We start from the raw sequence: 9,385 nt of genomic DNA on the forward strand, positions 1-9,385 counted from the left end.
AGTCCCTGTTTAAGTGCTGATTTAAGCAATGAGAGTCACGGTCCAGAGGCAAGCACACAATCAAAATTTCTTTAGAAATTTTCTAGTTTTTATTTACATTCCACCACTGGATCACATGTTGCTCACCAAGATATTTGTGAAATCACAAAGTGTTTCCACGAGGGCAACAAACACCAGTGGTCAGATAATGATTAAAGTGGAGTTTGACTGTATTATTTAAACCACTTGTTTGGATATGAAACCAGAAATGTTCTGATTTTCCATCTCTCTGTCAAACTACATCAAGCCAGGAAGTGTCTCTGCAGAGCCTAACGGACATCTTTTGTCCATCACTGATAAGGAAAAATGTCTAAAAACGACAAAAAAAATATAAGATCCAGGTTGTTAAAGGAAAAAAAGAGGCTGGTGCAGAAGTAAAAGATGGCAGAGGAAGTCATCTCGGATCCAAGTGGAGGAATGGGTGTAGTAAAGATTCATCATTGGTGTCAGTAAATCACGGAGCTCAAAGGGAGCTGGATCTGAGCTTGGCCTGATCTCACATGCTCAGTGGAAACCTGAAGGGTCAGTTTGACTCTGTGCCAGTCCTGACAGATAAATATGCTTTGTGCTTCCAACGTCTCCTCTACATAAAGAGATCTCTCACCGCTCTATGAATCTTTAATGCTCTCCTCAAAAGCCTTAAGTAAGTTACATTCTGCCGGGTGGAAAACAGGTCTTCTTTAAGACCTCAGCTCAACTTTTCTGCTCTACGTAGAATTAACATCAACTAAAAGCGCTTTAGGGGATCAAATTAAAACCCAACAACAACAGAACGGGTTTAGAAAACACATTATAGAACAAGACCTCAAGACTGCATCAGTACTTACAAAGCTTTTATACTTTTAGCTGCTAAAAATCTATTTTTTGATTTGTAAAGCATCTTCAAAGACTTTTTTATTGCTTTTAAAGGAAAACAAGTACAGCAGCCCGATAAAAGTAAAAGGTACATTGCAATCCAATAAAAAATTTAATTTTTAAAAAATATATAAAAATAAATAATAATAATAATAATAATAATACATAAATAAATAAAAAAACATTGCAATCCAATAAAATAAAATAAAATAAAAATAAATAAATAATAAAAAATAAATAATAAAAATAAATAATAAAAAATAAATAAATAAATACATTTAAAAAATAAATAAAAATGAATAAAAAAATAAATAATAATAATGTTTTTTAAATGACCCAAAAAAGACAAAATGACCAAAAAGGACACAAAATTATGAAAAAGACACAAAATTATGAAAAAGACACAAAATTACTAAAAAAAGACACATGCTTTTTTTTAAAAGACACAAAATTATTTTGAAAAAGACACAGAATTATTTAAAAAAGACAAAATTATATAAAAAACACAAAATTGCCAAAAGAAGATACAATTATTAAAAAAAGACACACAATTATTAAAAAAAGACAAAATTATTTTTTTTAAAAAGACACAAAATTACAAAAAAAAAGACACAAATGACCAAAAAAGGGCCGCAAAATATCATCACGAGTTGTGAAAAAAAAAAAATAGTGAAAAAAAAGTGAGATAAAATTATACCAAGACGAAAATAAAACATTACTTTATAATATTGAGTCTTAAATACACAAATTGAGTTCTTAAACATTTTTAAAGTCAATCAATTTGAAAATGTTTATTCACTGAAAACAAAATATAAAAGCTGAAAGAAGACGACAACATTAAAGTTACTGCACTCTGTTTGTGCATTACTATTAGAACATTTAACAGCAAAACCAGAGTGCAGTAGCTACATTTTTGGGGTCAAAGGTCAAATAAACTTGTGATTTTTGAGCATAATAATAACATCATCAATACACGTAGAAATAAGTGTCATATCACTTATCTACCTATAACCCAATTGGCTGGCCAGTTAAAAAACCTTAAAAAAAAACAACTTTAAAGCAGTTTTTCTCAGTTTTACCCTTTGTGCAGTTAGACTTTGTAGGGCAGTATTGATGACTGACAAGCTATTTATTAGACACAAACAGTAAAACTAATTGAAACCAATGCGATGTATAGGAATAAAACCAACAAAATGAAATCAAAGATCAATAAAAACAGTCAAAGTTTAACCACAGAGTGATTTTTCCCTTCTCAGATGGTTTCATTTGCATACATTTAAAGATCCCCAGAGAGGTAAAACTACACAGCAAAAATCCCAGTGTACATTGTACTCTATAAGAGTACATTTAACTCCAGTTTCAGTGCTTATATAGGTCCAAGAGTTTGGTGTTCACTGAACTCCATCAAAAGTGTAAAACATATACTCCAAATAAAGAGTTACATTTGAACCCTCTGAGAGTACAATTTTACTCCGTCACTGGTACTTTTAGACACTACTTCAGTGCTTTGTGACACTTGCAGTGTAATCCTAAAGCTCCCAGAGAGTAAAATATATACTCTAGTTTAGTAATTTGTAGCACTTTGCAGAGCTGATTATTTAACACTCAGAGTGAGAATGTACTCTATGACTGGTGTACACCAAACACTTTTGAGGTGAATTGTTAACACTTAAAGAATTAGTAGTCCTCACAAAAGTTTCCTGAAATATAATATCTTTATTATTACAATACATCCCAACAAGTATCTTGTCTTGTTATGGAAGTTAACTCTTGTTACAAGGACATAAAACATCTTATGTTAGAAGCCATGGTGCAAAAAAAAAACCCTGTAAAATCAATTTTTGCAAAAATGATTGTCAAGATGAAAAACAGCGTGCAACCACTTAACACATTTCTTACACAAAAACATGCACAGGCACCACATATTGATCTTCTCTGTCAAAACCATACGTTGTCTGCAGATCAAATGGCTTAAACATGAGCAACTCATCAACTTTCAGCAGGGAAACATTTTCAGAAAATCCCTGAATCCAGTAAAAGTGCAAAACCTCTGACGGCATCCATTATGGTCACACAACAAATGAAACTTCTTGCCGGGAAAAAAGGCATGTGTAAGTTTGAGATGACGGAGCAACTGCTGGATGGTGACAAAAATAGACTGGCAAACAAAGCATTTATACATCACAACTTGAGTTGAGGAGCTTTGCCCTGAGGTCCTTGACTCTGGGAGTTTCGCGAGAAAGCCCCACATCGATATTGTAGACAGTGGTTTGCACAAATGTGTACAGGCTGTTTAAGGCCTGGTCATAGGAGATCCCAAACACATAATGCGTCTTGAACAGTTCATCAAAGGCTGAAAGGGAAGACCCGGCCTTGCAGGGAAGGAGCTCACCATCCATCGCAATGTAGTAATCATGGATGTTTTTTCTTGTGATGCCAACTGCCAGGATGTAGGGCTGCCTCCGCTGGGCTGGACCAGAGTGTTCTTGTAGGCTTCGGCCCGACTGCAAGATAACACAAAAGTGTTACTACACTATACATCTTTTTTTATAGCAAAGTCAGAAATCTGACAGCACAGTTGGAGGATTTCAAGAAAAAAAAAGAAAACGTATTTATGACTTGCTATAATATTATAAAAAATGTTTTTTTTTATGTATTGCTATTTATTTTTTTATAAATTTAGTTAATAAATGTGTTTGTATTTATTGCTATTTATGAAGTTATTATATAAAGATGTTTATATCTATTGCTATTGATACCATTATTATAAAAATGTGCTTATATTATATTTATTGCCATTTACATTTATAAATTATTTGTGGAAAAGTGTGTCTAAATAGAGGAATTATGGAAGAACAGATTAAGTCAACCCTCTTAACAATATTCTTAGATCCAGATATTTCCTGGCTGAGATTTACTTATGTTGAGTATGTTGTCGTGCTACCCCATCATGTGAAAATGCACTTGGGTAAGTTCCTCTGTATCAACAGAAATGATAATTGGTCAAAACATTTGTTTGATTTTGGAATGTGGATTCCACTCGTTGATATTGGATGCTTTCAAAATGGAAATCAGGATACACTGACCTTATGAAACTTCACTACGCGATCCACAGCTTCCCGGATACTGATCTTCACGGCTCCCTTCTTTCCACTTGGTGGCAGGAGGTAGACAAGCAGGAGAACTGAGGCCATGTCACTATCCCAACCTGAGAAGAGGGGATGAGAAACTCAACTTCAGTATGAGATGCACCTGACAAATCAATATCAACACTCATCAGGCTCTTGAAAAAAATACTATCAGCACAACCACATCACTGTCAACACAATAAGACAACATTTGAAATGGTGGGTGGAGATACACAGGGAATTCATTTATGTCACTTACCTGGGACCTCCTCATCTCCATCCTCATCAGGGTTCTCGTCTGCAGACTGAATGAGATAGTCAAGGTGCGGGGTTTTGCTGAGGTTTTTGGCTTGTTCAATTACTTTCGCCTTCAGGAGTGTTCCCCATTTCTCCAGGAATTTTGATGAAGTCTCTGCTCCAAACAACAGCTCAAAGTCTTGTAGAACCTAAAGGGGAGGAAGTGCAAGCAAGTGCATGTGTACTTGATGATGGTGGCAATGGAAGGAAGGTACCACTTTCATCTTTACAAAGCTGTTATTGATGGAAAAAAACATTATCAACCTAATTAATGTGAACTTACAAGGCCTTTTGTGTCAAGGAACCTTGGGAAAACTGTAACCACTGTGCTGCATCGCTCTGGATCATGGATCAACTTTTGTCTGTGCTGGAAGGTTGCTCTCATTTTCATGAAGATCTGTTCTTTATCTGTGCTGTGTTTCAGTAGAGATATGGCCTCGCAGCACTGGTCTCCCTCCAGCTGTTGCTCTTTAGTCACTTTCCTCTCCAACTCTGGTCCGCTGCTGTCTGAGGTTTGAGAGCTCCTTCTCCGAACTCCACTGCTACGGCCACTGCTGAGTTCTCGCTGTGTGTTTTTAAGCTTCCAGGCAATGTAGCCCTCGTTGCTATCTGCATCAAAGAAATGCTCCTAAAAACAAGTTTGAAAATAAATTAAGAAATTTGACACCTGGTGAAAGAAACTATAAGATGAAAATACATCAAAACATTATTCATTCATCAACAAAATTTAAAAACAAAATATTGAGCTTAACACAGTCCTGAATTTGCTGTCATTTTCAAGAATGTTAATTGCCCTCCTTACTGCCTGATCAAGAAAAACCTCTATGTCTATTGCTCCTATGAAAAAACAATATTTTTTATTATTATAATTTGAAAAGTTGGTAAACTTCTCGTTAAAATATATACTCACATAGCCCTTTTTCGAATAGGGATCTTTCAGAGCAGGGAACAGTGTTACAATCCCCAATGCATATTGTGTTCTTTTGTCCTTTGGCGGAGCACTTCTGTGGGGGTAAATGATAGGTTGCATTGACAGGGAAAAAAGCTGTATGACAATTTACAATGGGGACTCTGAGGTCAACTCAAATAAACTAGTAAACAATATATAAGTATATAAGTAGCATAGACTGACTAAATCTATAAGGCTGCGTGTGTCTTGCAGATGGGTAATGATTAATTTAGATTAGAATATCTGCATATATGAAATAACTTAGCCATGTGGCACAAGACCACAGTTTACTGGCCATGGTTGTACTGATAATCTCATTTGATTACAATCACCTGTTTTTTATAAACAACATGTCTGCAATCAAACACTATGAATATGCTCTTGACTGCATCGTGTACAAGGAGTATTTGACTTACCCATACTTTTCCAACATATCAGCAACAACAATGTTGACAAGTTCACGGCGTGTTCGATCCTTCATCTCTCCCTTAGTTGCATATTCTTTAAGTATTTTCTCCCCTCCAGGCTTTTGTTCCAGAACTCTCTTGACAAGCTTGAAAACAAGTAAAAATAAGACAAAACAAAAAACTGACACACATTTAGAACTTGGCAAAAGAATGTACAAAAAAACTCACCTCTTTGGCCTGTGAAGAGCTGTCATCAATATGCTGACTCTTTTGGGACTTTGGGATGTCATCATCAATGCATGGTCTTTTTGGAGACATCAGAAAGGTGTCATCAATGTGCTGTCTTTTTGGAGACATCAGAAAAGTATCACTCTCGGATGAGCGTGATGATAGTGACATGGTGTCCGTGCATGAAGATGCAGGAGAGTCTGAAAAGATGGAGCACATCATTTTCAAAAATATTAGTTAGGTATGGTTTCTTGAATTGACTGACAGTTTAAACTGTAAGAAAGTGATAAGGATTAGCTGCAGCCAAGCCATACCCCCCATCTGCAATTTTTCTGTGAATTTAGCATTCTGATCTATTAAAGAAGTGCTAACAATAGTGGTTGATAAGGCCACATTTTGAGCAATTCAGGCCATGGCAGACAGTCTAATAGTTGATAACTGAGTGCTCAGGTCAGTATTCTTATCAGTCGACATGTTTCATAGGTAAATGGATCAGTTCTGAAAACAATAAAAGGCAAATTCTGTCTAACTTAATCTAATCATTTTTGTATAGTTACGTCAATTTCAATGATCACATGATAATACTGTAACTTTGAAAAGTACAATTTCATCAAATGACCACTTACCAGTGACTGAAAGAGTGTCGACAATTGTCCACAGGATGTCTGTTTTTTCCTCCAGAATGTCACTGAATACCTCTTCATCGACCTCTGTTCCAGTGTCATCCAGCACATATATGTCTTTTTCATTGGGTATACTGAACTTAATTTTAGCTTTGAATACAGAGAAAAAAAATAAATGAAGTTTGGGGTGCATTATTGTTCATCTTACAGTGTTTCCCACAGACCAGGTAGCAATGTGTGGTGCTCCACATTCTTGTGGTGCTCCAAATTCTTTAAATATATCACTTTATTATCATTTTAAACCTTTTTAGGTGAGAAAGTAGCCGTTTAGATCCCCAGTGCGTCGTTAATTTGTCTAAATACCAGCTGTTTCCAATTTTGTTCGGACGAATTCGGCGCTACTCAAGCTAGCCGTCGTGAGCAACGCACTTCCGGTTACTTTCACAAAAATAAAACGCCCGTTGTCCTTTATAACGTTAGAAATTGTGCTTTTACTTTGAAAACAGGAAGCGAACCTACCCTCGATGTAGCTAGCTTGAAGCAGCCGCTTTGACTGCTCTCGTCCCGTTAACGGCATTTAAGGAAACCATTAAATAAGCCTTAACGTTACCGGAGAGTCTTGACAGCTCTGAGACCGGCCCGGTTCATTGTAAAACATTTATTTATTGATGTTAATGTGGTGTTTTCTGTGTGTTGGCTAACGTTACAGACGTTACAGTTTTTTTAATCCCCTCGAGAGGAAAAAAACAAAACAGAATAATTTTGTGGCGGTCGGTCTCTATTCTGTGGCGGTGCGCCACAGAATGGTCTATGTGTGGGAAACACTGCAATATACCTATCGTTTAGGCTACAAGAAGCAGACACATTAACTTACCCTCCTTGAGAAATTCTGAATGTGAGGCTCCATTTAGTTTGACGTATTTCTTCTTTCCTTTGTACTGTACTTTGAACAGCATTGCTGTAGAACTCCCACAACTGCACATAACACAAACATACAATTAGTGCGCAGTTACCCACTAGCAACGTAACTTCAGGCGGGAGTCGGGAGCTTTTAAGTAGCTTCGGTAAAGCTAGCCACCGGGAGAGACTAGCTTATTTTAAGATAGCTAACAAACGAATTCTGTGTTTTTCTTTGTCAAATAACCTGCTTAACCGTGATTAACATTACAAACACTATATCAATTCTGATAAATTAAACATTTGCAGTGCCGTTACAACCGATATAGCAAGTTAGCTAAACCACATTGAAACCGTGTTTGCCCCCTTAATGTATTACCGTTAAGGTTTTTAGATATTTACGGATTGAAACGTGAAAAAAATATTCCATGCATTGAAACGTGAAAAAAATATTCCATGCATTATTTATTCACTTCAGTTTCTTAGCCTACCTGCAGTCCCGCGGGGCTGTTGAAGACGTCGGTTAGTGTCGTGGCTGCCTGCACTCCTCAATGATGCGACTGGATTCAACCAATGAGAGGGCGTGGAGCGCTGATGATGAAATCGAAACCTAACTCTTGGTGCGGCCGGGAAAGACTCAATCAAGAAATAGACTCTCAGGGAGTCTATCATTGTAAAATAAACACTACAAAAACTCTACACCAACACTATGCATAGAAAGAACACCAGAGAGAGATTATGGTGCAACCTGCAAAGTGTACTTTGTGCCAGTTGACACCAAAGTGTTAAATATTCTACTCCCGTCATCAAAACTCTGGGATTTTAACACTTTGGCATTTGCTGTGTATGCAGCATTTCACAAGAAGAAACTCAAACTGGTGGATTTCTTTTGCAGTTTGGGAACAGATGAATTAAAACACAGGTGCAGCAGTAGAAACAATAAGCAACATGTGTTTTCATTATCAGTTATTCAAATCACTTTCTGATGAGTGTCAGTGGAAGTGGCAGATTTCCCACCGACAGTGAACACATCGGTTAGTTACTGGAGCTGTGAATCTTTTCTTTATTAAGAAAAAAGGTAGAAAATTGAGTTTTATTCTAATTTGGCTCTCTGGACTTCTGTACCTTTCTAAGTCTGATCTAAACAGTATTTTGTCTCCTGTTTATCACTTGAGAACAGGTGAAAAAAGTACTTTTTTATTGCTTTTTTTTATTGCTTTTAAAGGAAAACAAGTACAGCAGTCAGATAAAAGTAAAAGGTACATTGCAATAAAAATAAAATAAATAATTATAATAAAAAAATAATAATAAAAAAATAAAGAAATAAAGAAATAAATGAATGCATTTAAAAAAATAAAAATAAATAAATAAATAAATAAATAATAATAATACTTTTTAAAAAATGGGACCAGGAGGTGAAAAAAGTCTTTATGGCTTCTGTAATGTAGCGTCTTTTCTTAAGTCATTGCTCAACAGTCCATTCAGTGGCTTTCAGTTTTATTGAGTTTGGTTTGGAAACTGCTGTTAAAGTTTAGAAAATAAAATAGACGTGGATAGATTCAGCTACAAATGTCATGCTTTTGAACAAAAAAGTGCAATTTCCCCGTTCAAGAAGTTTTTCCTCATCGATGTGAGGGTCAAAGGACAGAGGTTGTCTTATGCAATACAGACTGTAAAGTTTTTCTCAGCAGAGTTTTGATTTTGTGAAATAAAAATAAAGTTAAGTTGAAGTTATGGTTTTTGAAACGGGTCTTAAAGTCATCAGGCTAAAGTGAAATGTCACGATGAACTGTGACCCACTGCAGAAAAAGGTCTAAAAACCAGATAAAAACACTAAATCTGAGGGAAATGGTCTTGCTGCATGGACAGATAATTTACCTTGACAAGATTTCTTAAATTAAGATTATTAAGAAAAAAGCATGTTGAACACTTAAAATAAGAAATTAACTCTTAAAACAAGAT

At 35.7% G+C, this 9,385-nt stretch overlaps 1 protein-coding gene across 1 annotated transcript; it reads right to left on the reverse strand.

The window, feature by feature from the left end:
• Positions 1-2,233: 2,233 nt before the first annotated feature.
• Positions 2,234-7,602, reverse strand: LOC131975301 (uncharacterized). Its single transcript, XM_059337932.1, has 9 exons — positions 7,401-7,602; positions 6,530-6,676; positions 5,904-6,103; positions 5,685-5,821; positions 5,230-5,323; positions 4,603-4,947; positions 4,282-4,468; positions 3,981-4,102; positions 2,234-3,398 (listed from the first exon to the last, which is right to left on the reverse strand). Exons 1-9 carry the CDS (start codon positions 7,507-7,509, stop codon positions 3,069-3,071), a joined length of 1,671 nt encoding a protein of 556 aa, XP_059193915.1. The 5' UTR covers positions 7,510-7,602; the 3' UTR covers positions 2,234-3,068.
• Positions 7,603-9,385: the final 1,783 nt, after the last annotated feature.

This window comes from Centropristis striata, chromosome 7 (assembly GCF_030273125.1).
Source record: "Centropristis striata isolate RG_2023a ecotype Rhode Island chromosome 7, C.striata_1.0, whole genome shotgun sequence".
Taxonomy (NCBI): Eukaryota; Metazoa; Chordata; class Actinopteri; order Perciformes; family Serranidae; genus Centropristis; species Centropristis striata.